This window comes from Condylura cristata, unplaced genomic scaffold (genome assembly GCF_000260355.1).
Source record: "Condylura cristata isolate star-nosed mole 26May11 unplaced genomic scaffold, ConCri1.0 scaffold00025, whole genome shotgun sequence".
In the NCBI taxonomy this organism is placed as follows: Eukaryota; Metazoa; Chordata; class Mammalia; order Eulipotyphla; family Talpidae; genus Condylura; species Condylura cristata.
In genome coordinates this window covers 15,568,749-15,586,921 of record NW_004567126.1, presented here as the reverse complement: position 1 = coordinate 15,586,921, position 18,173 = coordinate 15,568,749, and the positions used below count along the sequence as shown (strand labels likewise).

The 18,173-nt window shown below is 36.3% G+C and overlaps 2 protein-coding genes across 2 annotated transcripts; both read right to left on the bottom strand.

The window, feature by feature from the left end:
- Window positions 1-12,749: 12,749 nt before the first annotated feature.
- Window positions 12,750-13,682, bottom strand: LOC101633428 (olfactory receptor 8D4-like). Its single transcript, XM_004689152.1, has one exon. The coding sequence runs from the start codon at window positions 13,680-13,682 to the stop codon at window positions 12,750-12,752; it is 933 nt and encodes a 310-aa protein (XP_004689209.1).
- A 3,909-nt stretch (window positions 13,683-17,591) lies between these two features.
- On the bottom strand, window positions 17,592-18,173 carry LOC101629554 (olfactory receptor 8D4-like; the record flags this gene model as incomplete). The annotated part of the gene is made up of 1 exon (XM_004688812.1): window positions 17,592-18,173. A coding segment is annotated over one exon (582 nt), but the record flags the coding sequence as incomplete, so codon positions are not given.

Below are 18,173 nucleotides of genomic sequence, written 5' to 3'. Positions count from 1 at the left end.
AACAATATAACATAAATCAGTTTTATACTTTGTAGTTATGAGAGTCCAAAATATACAAATAGGCATGTCATTTTTTAGTATAGTACTATGTTCCATATCCATAATCCACTGTTAGTAAAGCAGCTTTTTTTCCCTTTAATTTGCCTTATTTGTTTGTTTGTTTGATTATAACACTTTATTTTTACATCATTTTGTACATCCCCCCCCCCCATCTCAGTTGTAATCCCCGCGGGTTTCCCATCACCAAGTCACCCGTGTGCTATCACCATAATCCTATGCACTTCCCTCCACCCCCCCGTTGGGATTCATACTTTTTATATGTATAATTTTTATACATTTTACTTGTATTTGATGTACAGAATAGTGTAGTTCACCAGGTTGAGAGACTAGATATTTCGGGATAAAATCCCAGCCACTATTCAAAAGCATTTTATCTTGGATTTTCACTTTCCTTATCCCATTTAAAATTTTGGGACACTGAAGGGTAGCTGCAAATGAAATTTAGGATTATAGCCATTTTTGTCTTTGTTTCAAATGTATTATAACAACACAACTTTTACTAATTATAACATTTAATTGTTAAAATTTGTGTCTTCTGAAAATAGCTACTTTTTATTTATGATGAATTAAAACATATTAAGTTTCTGGAGGAAATAGTCAGTACATTCAAAAGATCAAAATGCCATTAATTAAATTCCTAAAAAGAATTTTATGTATCAATTAAGCACAACAAACAGTATTTTAGGCATTAAAAAAAAATCAAACTCCTCTGAAGAGCTTTTGAGACAAAGGATAGAAAACACTAAATAACAACAAACTTTCAGACTGGCTGTGGTAGGATAACAGAGACCATGGTTAAGTTAAGTTCCTGCCATAAAAATATATTAAAAATCTGTTTTGAGATTGGTCAAAAGGTAGCCCAGGATTACATTCCTTGTGGAAGAGAAACAAATAAGGAGCCTCCTAACCAGTCTGTCCTTTTAACATGGGGGTAGTTTACAGATGATACTTCAGAAAAGAGAACTCTAAACAGAGTTCAGTAATCTAAATGTTGATAAGATACTATATACTAGAATTTGGGGAGGGGAATTCTTTTGAATATTTGGTACATAGTAGATTATATTGTCTTTCAATATAATCTTTTTAGATACATGTTCTGGTACATAGTAGCTGAGAAGAAATGTATCCTATAAATACAAAGGGCTGTGTATATCGTTATAGAGTTTCCTTGAGTGTTTATCTTAGTGCTAATGTGACAAGGTCTTGAAAATAAAAATGTGAAGTATCTGCCAAGTAACACTTTTCAGAACTTAAAAATACATGGTGGGTGCTCCAAATACATCCAGGCAGAAGAAATCTTTTTCAACAATTTAGAGAATCAGAGGCATCATAACTTTACAATAGAGTTAAGTAATTCACTTGAATAAAAGATTTCCAAGCTTATTTTGATCAATAAATAACTAAACTGCTTAACAAAAGTAATTTCAGTACTCATTAAAGTAATAATATAATCCAAATATGCAGCAATGCAATCATACCAGTGTTTGCATAGAATAGAAAATCTCTAGACATGCAAGAAGCATGTCTTTTGTTCCATAAGCAATAGAAAAATCAATTGATGGAAACAGTGTTTATAGAGATGATAGAAATAAAAAGATGTGGAAGAAAAAATTATGAAAAAGAGAAAAATACAAGATATTTTAAAGACCCAAATGGGAATGATATCACTGAAATACTAAAGTATTTAATTCCAGTGATCTGTCCTGCCACAATAGCAATGAAAAAAAAAATCAGTAGATCCTGTCAGAATCAACTTTTTAAAACTCTGGTTCTGAAATGGTCATTTATAGAAACTATGTGAATGCAGAATAAAGAAAGAGGCAACTTAAAAATGGAAATAAAGCTGTGTGATAAATTCTTCCCCTTGCACCATCTCTCCCTGGCTCAGGTAGGCTTGAAGATGAACATGTCCCTGATGTGGAGCACTTGTCAATGAACTCGACACAGGCAGGCCGAATTTTATTTCCAGAGAACCATATCTGTCTTAAACTCTTTTGGTTGCTTGCAAGATTGATGATACAAGATGCTTTTTCTATCTAAAAAGTTTATACAGTATTGAGCAAGGTAATAAATAGGACCATAAAACAAGATAAAATGGCAGTAGCAAACCCCCATATATCAAAAATCACTCTAAATGTAAATAGAAGTATCTCATCAATCAAAAAGTACGAGTGAATTACTGAATTACTGCCTACAAGATACTCAACTAGAAGACAAGCAAAAACTTACAGTAAAGAGATGAAAAATATCACTGCATATCAATAAAAAATTCAAAGGTGGAAACCATTATATCAAGTGAAAAGAAATTTCCAGTCAAAAAAAGGTAATGAGAGATGAAGATGGACATTATAAGAATATTGGGGCAAAGTAGCACATTAATATATATGTCCCCAACAGAGATATACTAAAACATATAAAGTAGATATTAGAAGATCTGAAGGGGGATATTAACAGCTACATAATGGTGTAGGACCTTAATACCCTTCTGGCAGCAATGGATAGGTCATCTAGGCAGAAAGTTAACAACAAAAATGGCCTAAATAACAAGTTACTTGAGATGGACTAGTAGTATTTGTAGAGCATTCTATCAATAACCTCTTCTCTCTCCAACAAAAACAGAATACATATTCTTTTTCAAGTGCTCATGGAACATTCTCAAAGATAGATGGGACACACATACAACATCTCAATAAATATATGAAGATTGAGATCATATCAAGCATCTTTCAGATCACAATGGTACAAAATTGGAAATCAACAAACAAGAAAGGGGGAAACCAAAAATATGTAAAGAATAGACAATGTGCTTCTGAGCAACTATCAGGTCAATGAGGAAATCAAAGCTAAATAAATACCTGGATAATTGAAAATGAAGGCACAGGTTATCAAGAACCTATGGGATGCAGCATAAGCAGTTTTAGGAGGGAAGTTTATAGAAATACAAATCTATTTCTGAAAACAAGAAAAACACAAAAAATTAAGTTTACAAGAAAAAGAAGAAAAATTGAAGCCAAAACTTAGTAAAAGAAATAATAAAAAGTTAGAGTGGAAATAAAATAGGGATAAAAAATGACAAAAATCCATGAGAACAGAGTTGGTTCTTTAAAAAGTTAGGTAAGGACAAATCCTTACCTGTACTCAGAAAGAAAAAAGACACATAACCATGAAGGTGAATGACCTATACAATGAAAAACTATAAGACACTGTGGGAGGAACAAGAAGTTACAAGGACTGGAAAAAAATTCCATGCTTATGCATTGGCATAATTAATAGTTAAAACTGCCACAACACTTAAAACAACAGTGCAATTCCTATCAAAATCCTAACAGCAGTTTTCATAGAAAGTGAGCTGCTATAGCCCCTATCAAGTCAAAAAATCCTGAGAAAGAGCAACAAAATTAAGGCAACACATGTTCCCACTTCAAACCAAACTATAAAGTGATAGTAATCAAAAAAGCATAGTATTGTACCAAAAACAGACAGGCACATCAATGGAATAGAATTGAAATCCCAGAAATAACCCACATATATATGAATAACTTATTTACAACAAAAGAATCAAAAGCATACAGTAGAAGCTAGGAATGTCTTTTTAATAAATGGTGTTGGGAAAACTGGAAGACCACATGGAAAGAATGTAATTAGACCGCTATTTAACCACATTCAAAAATTAATTCAAAATGAATTAAAGACATGTATGTGAGACCTGAAGACATAACTAATTTACTTTGGCAAGTTACCCTCCTGTTTCTGTTTATATACACTCATGTTCTGCATAGATGCAGTCAAAATGGTACCAGCATGAGCAATAAAAACAGACTTTAAAATGATTGTCTTAATGAATGCACAGCACTCCATTGTGTTGAAAAACAAGTGTGTAATCACATTGTCGTATAATCATCAGGTTGGCATCACTGATTGTACTTGCATCCATATAGGGCAATGGGCTGGAAGCAGAGGAGAGAGGTGGTCTACACAGACTGTCTCTAATCCTCATCCTTGTGTCTGATATACACATTCATAGTAGCAACCATCTATAAAGTCCTTTATATATTATGAAAAACTTTCTTGTTTGGTCTTCAGAACCCTTTAACATTCAGATGGAATAATTAGGAAGAAACCTTGGCTTAGGTGAGATAACTTGTGAAAAGTCACACCACAGAATTAAATAGCAGACCTTGATCTTAAATAGCTTCAAAATTACAAGTTCATGCATTAATGGTGACATGCCCTCTTTCTCATTCTCATCTTCTCCTCTCCCTTGCCTTCCATCTTTATTTTGTTTATTGAATATCTGTTCCATGCTAACATGGAATCTATTATCAAATCTGTAGGATCTAGAAGAGGAATGTATAATTTGAATTATGATTCATGTTATTGTTATTGCAAATTTGCTTATCATCTTGTTATCAGTTAAAAAATTGGAATCCGCTTGGGACAGTGTGGGTAAATACAAATGTTTTTCACATATAGGTATTTGGGAAAGTAGCTACTATAATAATGTATTTTTGATTGCAAGATTCATTAGTTGAGCATATTCCATCAGGGGCAATTAAAACTTTTCTTAAACATCATGAGCTCTGGAGACTGTACAGGAAAGTGGGATAATTAGTCACTTAAATAAGTGTCTGTGTCACTTATTAGCTTAAGTACTGTCATCCAAATAATAATTTGAAGAATGAGGACTTTTGAGCCTCCGTCTCCTAGAGAAGGGATCTCCTGGACGAGTCTTGAATGTGATGTTTCTGAGACTCTGACCAGATACTTGTGTTCATTTACTTTAAAGTGAAAGGATGGATAGTGGTCATCTCACTCGACTCCACCAGATACACACTTCAGCTTGGGATTGAGAGACCTTTTGTTAACCGTCTTCACTACCTGAGACTTGTGTAGAATATTGATTCCGGCTTTGTTGACGTATACTCAAGCAGGACTACATTATGTTCCTTGTGACAGAAAGCCATGCCTGACATCTGGCTCAAAGAAAGGCACAAAGGGTCTGTGTGAAAACCCTGGGGACATACAGAAAAGTGGGTGTTCCTCTTTATCTGAGTCTTCTTGAAGATGGTGGTGGGTGTTCCTCTTTATCTGAGTCTTCTTGAAGATGGTGATTGGGGTGTTTATGGGCACAGTGTCAACACAGGTTACATGTGTGGTCAACACAGGTTACATGTGTGGTCTTTCTGCTTCCATCATCTGGCATTTCAGGCCACTGGCTTCTCTGTTCTCTTCAGCAGCAGGATGTCTCCCAAGGTGTGGGTTTTTAGGATGGGGTTCCCTGATGTGCTACACTTTAGTTCCTAGTATCTTGATTATGTAACCTCTTGGGAATGCTTTTGGAATTAAAGATTCCTTTTTCTACCTTAGAATTTCAGAATCAGAGCTTCGGGGTGGGAGCCACTTTTACAAGCATCCCTGGCGATTTCTCAGCACACTAACAGCTAACACTTGCTTTCGGTGATAGTGCTGACAATGGGACACAGTGTGGGCTCAGTCATGGATATGTTGGTTTTCCTCTCAGTCCCTCTCCACTGTGTGCAGGTTCTTTGCAGTGGAGTACAGGGAGCCACTAGCTGGGGTTCTGAATGCAGGGCATCTCATGACCTCTCTCATGATCACCTCAATATCTGCTTTTTGGAGATGGCAGTGATAAAAAGGTTGGCAGTTATTTTTCTAGCCAAGTGCTCTGACTTTATTACTAGATAGACTCTTTCCTCCCAATCTGTGTTTGCTCCTCAAATTTAATGATGTATTCCAAATCACCTTAGAGGACACTGAAAACTTTCTCTCATCAAACAGGATGAGAAACCTCTCATAACCAGAAACTAGTAACATTGACTCCATTGATTTTATCCAAGATATGTTCATCATCCTCCTAATTCTTCATCAATTCCCCTTCTTTGCTCTTTTGATCATAACCATAAACTGTATTTTGATTATTCCTGTCAGCTTTAGTGAATTATCCTCTGCTCTGAAGCTACAGCTTAAAATTTACCCTTCCAGTGGGAGGAGGGCATTGGACTGTGGTGATGGCACATGGGTGAATTGGTGGTGGGAAGCCCATGGGGATTACAACTGAGATGGAAAAATGCACAAAATGAAGAATGATGTAAAAAAATAAAAAATATAATAAAAGAAATACCCTTCCACGTGACCAAGCTATTCTACTTCTAGGAATTTACCCAAAGAACAAAAATAACAGCACCCTATATTAGAAAGAAGCCTGAACACCTATATTTATTGTAGTAGTATTTATAATAGATAAGATATAGAGACAACCTAAATGCCCCCCAACAGATGAGTCCTCTAAGAAGATGTGTTATATGTACACAGTAGAATACTACTTGGTGATCAAAAAAGATAAACTCATATCATTTACTAGAAGGAATTATGCTAAGTGACCTAAGTCAAGAGAGTAAAAGGCAACCTAAGGACAAGAGAACACATTTGCAAATCATACATCTGATATGCTGGAAAAACAGATGATTAGCAGTCCGTTCCAAGTCGTGGTTCCAGATACTATTAAAACAAAAAATCCAGGACTAATTTAAAAGGTGATAAAATAGCCAGATGGGTAGGCAGGAAAATATAACACCAGATAACTTGAGACCTTAAAGTAATAAATTACCACAGGGGAAATTTCTCCATATTTAATTTTAGATTTCTTGTGTCTATGGAAGTGGTGATTATTTTCTTTCAATTTTTCAACCTTTTATCGAAGCATAACATATACACAAAAAAAGTGCTCAAAAAGACACAACTCAATTATATCTCTCTCTCTTTTCAAAGATGTGTTTGTGTATGAGTTTAATCTCTTTTTATGCCATCATCTTGAACTAAATCGCAAATCTGTTTCTTGGAGTTATCCTGGTCTACAGTGGAGAGTTACTTAGATAAAGTTAAGACTAGAGATAGAGATATTGATTGATTGATCACTCAAATAATCCCAGCAGGGTTAATAAAGATCTTATTATCTGAAACTTAATTAGGATGAAGAGGAGAAAACAGACTTCAAAGATGAGAAGCAGAATAAAGGGCCTGAACAATCATTTGTATGTTGAGTAAGGAGTCTGATTTGCTTAAATTTTTGACATGGATGATCCGATGGCTTCTGGCAGATTTTAAAATGACTTAGACATTCTAGACAATGTCTAAATTGTCTAAACACAAAATGTATCATGTATCTTCAGATTCTGTCTTGATGTATGGCTTTACACTTGGCACCAAAGCTTATAAATAATCACAAGTAATAAATTTCAAGGTTTATAGAATTGTCTTTTGAAGTGAGACCCTGAATATAATGATAGCTAGCATTTGATGATGATTAATTTATTACATTTATATTTATTTCAGTTTTATCCCATAGGTATGGTTTATTTATTTATTTATATATTTTTAAAAGATTTATTTATTTATGCATACAGAACTGGGGTAGAGGCCAGAGGTGCAGTTGTGGTGAGAGGCTTTAACCAGAGACAGAGTAGGGAGCAGGATAGGCAGATCATTGAAGTACACTGTCGAGGGGAGCAGCAGGCAAGACAGGAGAGGTCTGCTGTGCCATGTGTATCACCTCTGGGGCAGCAAATCAAACTCACACTGAAGCAGCTGCGGCTAGCTTGCAGTGCTGCGTCCTAACCCATTGAACCTTAAGGGAGGGCCGGGTATGGTTTATTTATATTGGCTATGGGATCTGGAACTTCAGATTAATTATTGTATTCTTCAGTTACTATTACCACTTTGGAACTTAATTACTAACTTGGTAAAAATAGTACACATTACAATTAATTGACTTTGGTTCACTGTATTTCTCTCAGGAAACTTTCAAATATGAAACTTAAAAAAAAAAAAAAAGAAATTCCTTGGGGCATTTTACTGTAATAATAAGGCAAAAACAATTGGGTGTCTTTTAAATGGAGGAAATTTTAGATATTTATTCCACTCCTGAAATGGACATCAAATTAAAGAGTGTAAATTTTGAGTGTTTATAACAGATTGAATAAAATAATTTTCCATTTATATGCAGAATATGGGAATCCCTTGGATGCCTGTGTATCAATATAGAAATGAATTTAACCTCTTTGAAAAAAATTCCTAGTCAATTTTTAAAGTTAAAATATATGTTTCTGGTCATGGAAAATGTAGATATTTAGAGGCTAAAAAAAAGTCACTTAAAGTATCAATCAAGTGAATTGATACTTTAATCAGTTTATTATTTGGAATATTTCCTTTCAGCCTTTAAGACATTTTGAAAGTAAGAAAACTGAATTAGGGACCTCCATGGTGGCACAGTGGGTTAAAGCACAGCACTAAGAAGCTAAAGCCACTTCAGTATGAGTTTGATCCCCGCCCTGGGAGGTGACCCACATGGCGTGACAAACCTCTCCTGGCCCACCTGCTGCTCCCCTCAGCAGTGTACTTCACCAGTTGGCCTGTTCTGCTCCGCACTCTGGTGAACCCTCTCACTGCCCCTGCACCTCTGGCCTGTACCCCAGTTCTGTGTGCATAAATAAATAAATCTTAAAAAAAAAAGAAAACTGAATTAAGAACTTTTGAAAGTCCCTTTTTAAAAGTATTTATTTCTACAATTATTCTTAAAGGGTTTTCTTTATACGAGTGAAAGCACTTTCCACTTACCATTTGAACACCCCTCCTTCTCTGGTTTGTCATTCTGTAAACTGAATGGGATGTAGGCCTTAAACAATAAGGCTGTCTTGGATGTTTAAAAATGTTTGGCTGAAATCAGGTACAGTTTTTAGCGGATGACAAAATTGTGTGCATGAACAGCAAAAAAGTTTTAACATAAATAAATTTGACCTAAGAAGCTTTGTTTAAAGAATTGTCCAAGAGAACAATTTGGGGTTTCATTGGATAGCCAACTCTCTCTTAGATCAGTGGGGAGAATGGTAATGGATAGGGAGAAAACAAGGAAATGATATTTAAAAAGTCATTGAGTTTAGAACTGATAAGGCCTCATAATATTTCAAAGGAATTTCAATATTAGAGAAAATTGCATGAGAAAACCTATTAAGTGAGGGCAATTTATTAAGTTGGGCTCATAAATGAATTAAAACGGATCCCTTTGGATATGGGATCTGAATTTGAGAACAGAAAATAATAGGATTTAAAAAGTGGGTGATGGCCCCTCCCTGGTGGTGCACCAGGTTAGAGCACAGAACTAGGAAGCTAGATGCGGCCACTTCAACAGTTCCATCCCCAGCCAGGAAGGTGACCTGCATGGCCCAGCAGACTTGTCTTGCCTGCTGCTGCTCTCAGCCGTGTCCTTCATCTCCCCACTCAGTCTGGTGAATCCTCTCACCGTCCCTGTGCCTCTGGCCTGCACACTAGTTTTGTATGCATAAATAAATAAATATTTTTTAAAAAGGTGGATAGTTTTAAAGGAAAATTCAAAATAGAATTTGAGGGAGAAATTATCAAAAAAAGGTTTTGCTAATTATCAAGTATTACATAGACAATGGTGTGTCACAGTCAGCAGGGTTACAAATATGACTGTAACTAGAACCCTGTCGGGCTTTGGGCACCAAATTCAACAAATATTGGTCATGCACACTTATTTTAAATGTTTAGTATGTACAACACCTGAATGGAGTTTTTATTTTTTACCTTTGTTTTCTAATATTTATTTATTTAACTTTTTAAAAATAATAGTTTATTTCTGCATCATTTTGTGCCTTTTCCCATCTCAGTTGTAATCCCTGTGGGCTTCCCATCACCAAATCACCCATGTGACATCACCATAGTCCAGTGCACTTCCCACCCCTCTCCCCGTTTTTTATTCCATTCCCCACACCACCCCCATAAAATGTCTCTGGTATGTAGTTGTTCATTATTCTTATTTCCCCGTGGCCCTTTATACTCCTGCTATGAGTGAAACCATCCAATATTTTTCCTTTTCTTTCTGGCTTATTTCACTAAGCTTATTCCTTCCAGCTCCACCTGAATTCTTTCTCATTGGGGGTTATTAGACTTATCATAAAGAGTCAGAGGTAGTTTTTCTATTTTCATGGTCCTTTTTTACACTATATGTGTTCTTGTTCACTTTTTTATTTTTGGGTTTTTGAGATAGCTGGTGAACTGGATTTGATTGCTTTAAAGCTTGTTTTGCTTAGTATTAGGGCCTTATTTTCTGCTATATGGCATTGCCCTTATGCCAGACTATGGACATATCTATAGTTAAAAAATTTGGTTTACCGTCATTAGAGAACTGCAAATCAAAACCACAGTGACACTTCAAACCTGTGAGAATGGCCCATATCAAAAAATCTAGAAACCAATTTTGGCAAGGGTATGGAGATAAAGGAACTCTTGTTTGCTGTTGGTGGGATTGCAGACTAGTCCAGTTCCCATGGACAATTAAGGAAGTTTCTCAGCATACTAAAAATAGCTCTAGCATAGGATGCAGTAACTCCCCTTCTAGGTAGCTACCTAATGAATGCAAAAATAGTAATTTGAAGGAACATAGGTGTACTCCTATGCTCATTGCAACACTATCTGCAATAGTTGAGTTGCAGAAACAACCCAAGTGCTAAAGGACAGATAAGTGGATTAAAAAGATGTGGTCTAGATAGACAATGAATACTACTCAGTGTTTCCCATCTGTGACAGAATGGATTGAAGTAAGGGGCTAACACTAAGCGAAATAAGTCAAAAGGTAAAGACAAATCTCATATGGTCTCACTTATATGTGGATATAGAGAAACAAAACAAAAGGTCATTCAAAACCAAACCAACAAGCCCTAGAAATCTGTCTGTAGAGTTTAGGTCACTAGAGGGGGTGGTGAGGAAGAAGAGCACAGTGTGGAGGGCGTCAGACGGACTGTGGCTGAGCCCTGCGGGCACCCTGGTGGTGGGTATGGGAGAGTGACATATCTCAGGAAGTCTAGTTCTGTACATCTGAATCACATCTGGTGTTGTAGAACAATTCCAACTCAGTATATTTAGGGCAATTTTTTGTTGTTGCAGAGTCCACACTGTGGAGAATGTGGCACACATCTTTCTATGACAGTGAATGTATTATAGGATTTAGGTTCTGGTTGGCTATTATGGAGGAGGTTCTAAGGCAGTGGGGGCTTTCTCTAGATTGGATGCTATTAGAAAGGTGGGGCAATTCTGATTGGTATCTCTGTACATTTTCTCTATAGTGAGGGAAGACAATGTATGATAAAGCTGTAACTTGTAAAGAGGCAGCAATCATTCCTTTGGTAAGAAAGGAGGCTATTTTGCATTTTGTGTTGCAAGTGGTCTTGTCTGAAATAAATATTCTGTGAAATTGTTTATATAAAATGGGAGAAAGCCTTTGTATAGCTTGTCACAAAATCCACCATTAAATTGATATGGAATCTGCTTATGAATTGTTTTCATGCATTCTGAAAAATCCAAATCCTTTATAAGGTAAATGAAATTTTGAGTTCAATCTCTTTTTTTCTGTGTCTCTTTTTTTTGTCTGTGAAAATGGTCCATGAATAAATAGTGGTATTTAATGCTCTTGCTTAAATATTTGAGAATTGCTTTTGAGAATATGTGGTAAAATAGATTAATTACTATTATTGTAATCAGATACAATAACCAATAACAACTGCAGAATTTACTTGGGCATGACAAATAGGAATGTTCAGGAGTCCAGAGAAATTATTCTATTGTGTTTTGTTTCACTCAATAAGAGCCTTGTGGCCAGCTTTAGAGATTTAGGGAAACGGAGACATAGAAAACTTTTTTCAAATTCCTAGATAACTGACAAAATTATGTCAGCTTTTCCTTTCCTAAATATGATAAAGTCTCTATTCTCTGTTATAGTGGCATAACTGCATGATAAGTATCTGCTGAGTAAATGAGCTGATACCATGCATTCTGTATGCAGTACATTATTGTGCTTGATTATATAAGAGTTTCTTATTGGAAACCATATGCTTTATTTTTGTTAAATTCAAAACATAACAAGGAAATTGAAAACATGGAATGTATTCTCCACATCCGACTAAAAAAAATTACACAGCATTTGTAAAAATGCTGGTCATGTAGGAAAAAATGAACAATTTAAATGAGACTATATATTATCCTTATCTATATATTCTTAAGCTAATCCCTTTATCACTAGAGAGAAAATACTGTGACCATATTAACTCTGTTGTATCTTACTCATCGAATTCATCTTTAATATAACATTGACCTTTATGAAGCCCTTGAAACAAAAAAGGGAAAAATTATTGTAACCATGATTTCTGTTCTCTGCTTAGTTTCTCATCTGAAAATTTCCAAAAAAGAAATTTCTTTTTTGAATAAGATAAATAAAAGACAATTTGATCAACAGGAATTTGGTGTATATTTTGTGATATTACTGTATTATACATAGTGATTTTGTTTTTATTGCCTTATTTCAGGAAATGAAACATGAATATTGATGTTTAATCCCACATGGATTATACTTTAAAATTTGGTATTTTACACTTTCATGCTAGTTTTACGTTTTATTAATCTTGTAATGTGTGAACATATTAAATACTCTCACTATAAGATTTCAGATATTAATTTAGAGTTATATGTGTATACAGCTACATATATGACTTTTCAATATTTTCACCTAACTAAATTATTTTTGAATAGTCAGGATATAAACACAAATATAGATATATATCATTATGATACATAAACACAACTTTGAAATGTATTCACTGTTAAGACATATTTCTTTTTAAGCGCTTCATCAGTGCATTTTGCACTTCCTTATTCCTCAGACTATAAATCAGTGGATTCAACATGGGGATCACAGTGGTGTAAAATATGGAGGTGACTTTCTCCTGGATGGCTGAGCTGCTGGAAGCAGGTTTGAGATACATGAACATGAGAGACCCATAAAATACAAGAACAGCTGTCAAGTGGGAGCCACAGGTGCTGAAAGCCTTGGACCTGCCCTCTTTAGACTGAATGCGGAGGATGCTGGAGAGGATGAAAACGTAGGAAATGATGATTGTCAGGATAGTGGCGATCAAGTTAAATCCACCGATGATAAAAATTAAAAGTTCATCAACATATGTGCTGGAACAGGAGAGTTTCATGAGGGGAATGATGTCACAATAATAATGTTTAATGATATTGGATCCACAGAAATCCAAACTTAACAAACAAACTTCATAAATCATGGTTTGGGTAAAACCCACGGAGAAGACAGCAGCCACCAGCAGAGAGCAGACCCGAGGGGACATGATGGCATTGTAGAGCAGGGGGCTGCAGATGGCGACATAGCGATCATAGGCCATGGCTGCCAACAGATAAAACTCAGAAATGGCACACACACAGATGAAAAAAAACTGAGCCATGCATCCAGAATAGGAAATAGCTTTATATCTGTATAAAAAGCCTATCAGCATTATGGGAGTTATATCGGATGAATAGCAGAAATCTAAAAAGGACAAACTACTGAGGAAATAGTACATGGGAATGTGAAGTTGAGGACTCAACCCAATTATGGAGATCATGCTCAGATTTCCCACCACTGTAACTATATAAATCCCCAAGAAGAGGAAGAAAAGGGGAAGCTGAAGCTCTGGTTGATCAGTTAATCCTGAGAGAAAAAACTCGGTGACTGTGGACTGATTTCTTATACCCATTCTCCTGTGGAAGTCTGTGGAAATCAAAGAGGAGAGTACAGTTAAACAGGCAGTGACCCGGACTGGTCTCCTTTCTCGAATCCAGGTTCTTTATCCTTTTTGCACCTGTTCTGTGCTTTCATTGGGGACATGTTCTTACCTACCAGAAAGTCAGGATTCTAATAAAATAGTCCCTAACCATCTGTCCCTAGCCATAGATTTTAGGGACTGTGAATAAACTTTCAGATACTGTCCAAAGCCTCAAATTATTTTACCAAAGTATTAAACCATGGACTCCAGAGTCAGAGATAAGACTAATGGTAAGAACCATGATGGAGCCTTTCTAATCAGCTAAATATGTGCCTGAAGAAAAGACTGTGAGCTGAGGAAAAACTTTGGATGATTATGCATTTTCTACCCATGACTTTGCTCCCACAATTTCAACAGAGACAGTGTCTCCCACTAAAGCCAATAATGATATCTAGACAAGGTTTCCCTGTGTTTAGCAGAGTATTAATTCTGGGGCTGTAGTCACAGTGTATATTATGCAAGTCTCCCAGGAGCCTATAATATCACACAGGTAGAGCTAAACAAGATTCTGAACTGGAGGATAGAAACTCTAAGACAGCTATAGGATAGGTAATATTTGTAACTCTTTTGGTCATTAATTCCCTTGACCTCTAATTTATTCTCATCATAAACTAGCTTCTGGTCAGAAGCCTACTTTTCCTGCATTTTAGTAAAGCTGGATAGTAGAATGGCAACCTTCCCCACCCATGTTTGTTTTCTGAGTGTGTGATCCTTTTCTGGGCTGGGCTGACCTCTGTCAGAACACTGCACACTGAACAGGACCATTGGCATTCCATATGATGGTGCCTTCTGATTCTAACAGTTGAAAGTAAAGAAACTCATATCACTGAATAATTGTACTTTGAGCAATTTTCCAATTCTTCAGAACACTTGGTTCTTTATCTGCTCTTCTTTTCCTATCCCAAGGGATAAAGACAGAGGAATTGCATGGGAAAGAAGTTGTCCTGTTTTGGGGACATGGGCGTGGAGACCTCTTTTCCCCTTGTCCTTTCCCAAAGAGCATGCACAGGTGTAGTCCACTCACAAAGAAAAGTAATCTTCTAGAAGTCTGTGTCCTACCTTTGAATCTGGGGTACAGGCCAGAGTCTCAGGGGGCGGTCAGAGGCTTCACCAGAGACAGAGTGGGGAACAGAACAGGTAGATCGATGAAGTACACTGCTGAGGGGAGCAGCGGGCGGGTCAGGAGAGGTCTGCCACGCCATGTGGTCACCTCTGGGACAGGCGGGAATCGAACTCATTCGGAAGCGGCTTTAGATTCTCAGTGCTATGCTTTAACCCACTGCGCCACCAGGGAGGGCCCACCTTTGAATCTCTTTTTAATGCAGTTTTCAGTGTGTCACAAAGTATATCTATATCATCAGGTGTCTTAATTCCCTGACATTTTCCCTATTTTATTTTTCATTCATGTCGTGCACCTGCCTGGCTTCTTTCTGAGCCAGCTGACTTCTTTTTCCTACTTCCTAAACAAGACAGTACTGTAGGTCCTTGCTGCTTCACACATTGTCCATCAGCTGGCCCCACTACCGTCAGGGAGAATGTGAAATGCTGATGCCATGTCCTCATCCACAGCACTGAATCAGAACCTGCAGTGTTGTAGTCTCTGGACACATGTGAGTGTGAGAAGCATGAGTTGGGTGTTTCTCCTTTAGAGCTTAAATCTCTCAATGTTCTTTTTTTTCTATTTTGAAACTCTCTTTGCATCCTTTATGCCTAACAGGACTACATGAGCATGACAGCCTCATCTTTGAAAACATTAAGAAGAGCCTCTTGATGATTCTGCAGAAGTTTAGGTTAGAAGTGAACAATTTTATATTTAATTTTTGACAACTGTATATAGACTCAAGATTCTTGGCAGTGCTACATACCTGTCGTTATACATGTTGTCATGTTGTGTGAAGAAATAATTTACACATTGTACTCATTGTGTTTTAATCCACATAAAAATTGAACAGTCTCCTAACTGGTATCTATTTTATATTTGACTGCTCAGTAGTAATACCCACTAGGTTAGAAATAAATTTTTTACTTTATCATTTGGCCACCATTCAAGTAGTCTACTATACTTATTTAACTATTCAGCATGTATTAACTGTTGCAACTGAAAAGAAATTTAGTGATTTAAGAGGTATTTTTAAATGGTTCAGTGTACCACAACTATTACTGAGTGATAGCAAGAGTGTATTAGAAAGGTAGAGTCTCAAGCAGTATTACTCAATTTAATTTAATGCATATACATGGGCAATTTGAAATATCCTGTATTCCACTTAGAAAAAGTAAAAGCAGTTGATATCAATTTTAATATTACAGTTAATTCAGGTGGTAGATCATTTTAACAAGTAATGATATGAAAGTTATAATTAGGTACTTCACATTCTTTTTTGATTAATTCTTTGGAATTCATACTGTATTTTATGGTACAGCATTTCCCAAATCTAAGGAACCCTGCTCAGTGCTCAGTAGCAATATGGTACATACATGGCTACATAGGCAGCAGCATTGGTAGAGAATATTTTCCCCTAATTCTGGTTTTGTCAAATCTCAACTTCCCCCTTTTAATGAGGAACAAAAGGGTTAACAGTGGTAGGAACTATACCCTGAACTATAACTCACTACATTTAGTTTCAGCACTAATTCTAAGATTTACAGTATAAAATTTAACTCATCTGAGTATCTTTTCAGCTTCATGTTTAAATCAGTAAAAAAAACTAACACTTCAAAGGATTATTATACAAATTAGACAGTTAATTTGTGCATTGCCAGGTCTGCATAAATATACTGGTAGTAGTATTCTATTTTGGGGGCTGTGATTTCACAGGTTAATTCACAGTTTAGCTTCTAGGGCCTTAGGCAAGGTGAGTGGACAACACACTGAGTCTCGATGGATGTCCAGGGCCTGCTTCCTCTAAACCAAGGCTCAGTGACCTTCAGACCTGCAGCAACATCTGTACTCATGTGGACAACTAGAGATTACTTACAGCATGTTTTAACACCTACTAATTATGGACATCATACCCTGACACTCACCTTCTCCTTCTGAAGACTTAGCTGAGTGTCCCTTCTCCTAGGCTCATCACTTTAGGAATAAAGATGAATTAATTAAACCATTTGATCCTTCAGTGTCTAAACAACCACAACTAAGAAGAATCAGGTTTAAGTGAAACTGTGGCTTTCTTCTCAGTGTTAGTATTTTATGTCTGTAAATTATAGACTAGAAATGCCCAAGGGTTTCTTACCTCCTGAGGTTTAGCATTTTGTAGACTTGTAGGAAATATCATTTAGCTGGTCTGTCAAACTCTTTTTAATATAAAGAATCCTAACCATGTAATGGGGTAACATTTCCAGAGTAATGCAATTGTTGGAGTTAGTCCAACATTAGAATATGTTTAGATTGTTAAAGGTAATAAATGCGAGTAATAATATAAATTTTCTTATGGAAAGCATTATTAATGATAGAGGTGGTTTCCCAGTTATATATTTTATATAGCACAAATGATGCTATATGTCCACGAGTTATATTCTGGTCACTTATTTTGATTGGAAAACTGAAAGAGGAATCAACATTAGTCTCTCAAATTTCTGGAGTCTAATGTGTAGAATATTGCCCAGCACACACCCCAAGAAATTGTTGAATGAATAAATGCCATATGTCTATGGAATAAGCATGAGGAATTGTGTGTATTCAGAGCAGATCAGAAATTCAGGATACATCTGTATATAGACTTATTTATCACTGTATCTATATTTTACCACACCTCAAATTGTTTTTAAAGGGTCAGTATATAAACACAAACACATACATATCATTATGATACATAAATAAGTCTTAAAGGAGCATTTTCATCATGATGATATTTTTCTCTTTAAGAGCTTCATCAGTGCATTTTGCACTTCCTTATTCCTTAAACTATAAATCAGGGGGTTCAACATGGGAATCACAATGGTGTAAAATACAGATGTCACTTTCTCCTGGGTGGCTGAGCTGCTGGAAGCAGGTTTGAGATACATGAACATGAGAGACCCATAGAAAATAAGAACAGCTGTCAAGTGAGAGCCACAGGTGCTGAAAGCCTTGGACCTGCCCTCTTTAGACTGGATGTGGAGGATGCTGGAGAGGATGAAAACGTAGGAAATGATGATTGTCAGGCTGGTAGCTACCATGTTAAATCCCCCAATGACAAAAATCAAAAGTTCATCAATATACGTGCTGGAACAGGAGACTTTCATGAGGGGAATGATGTCACAGTAATAATGCGTAATGATATTTGATCCGCAGAAATCCAACTGTAACAAAAAAACTTCATAAACCATGGAAAGGGTAAAACCTATGGAGAAGACAGCAGCCACCAGCAGAGAACAGACCCGAGGGGACATGATGACATTGTAGAGCAGGGGACTGCAGATGGCGACATAGCGATCATAGGC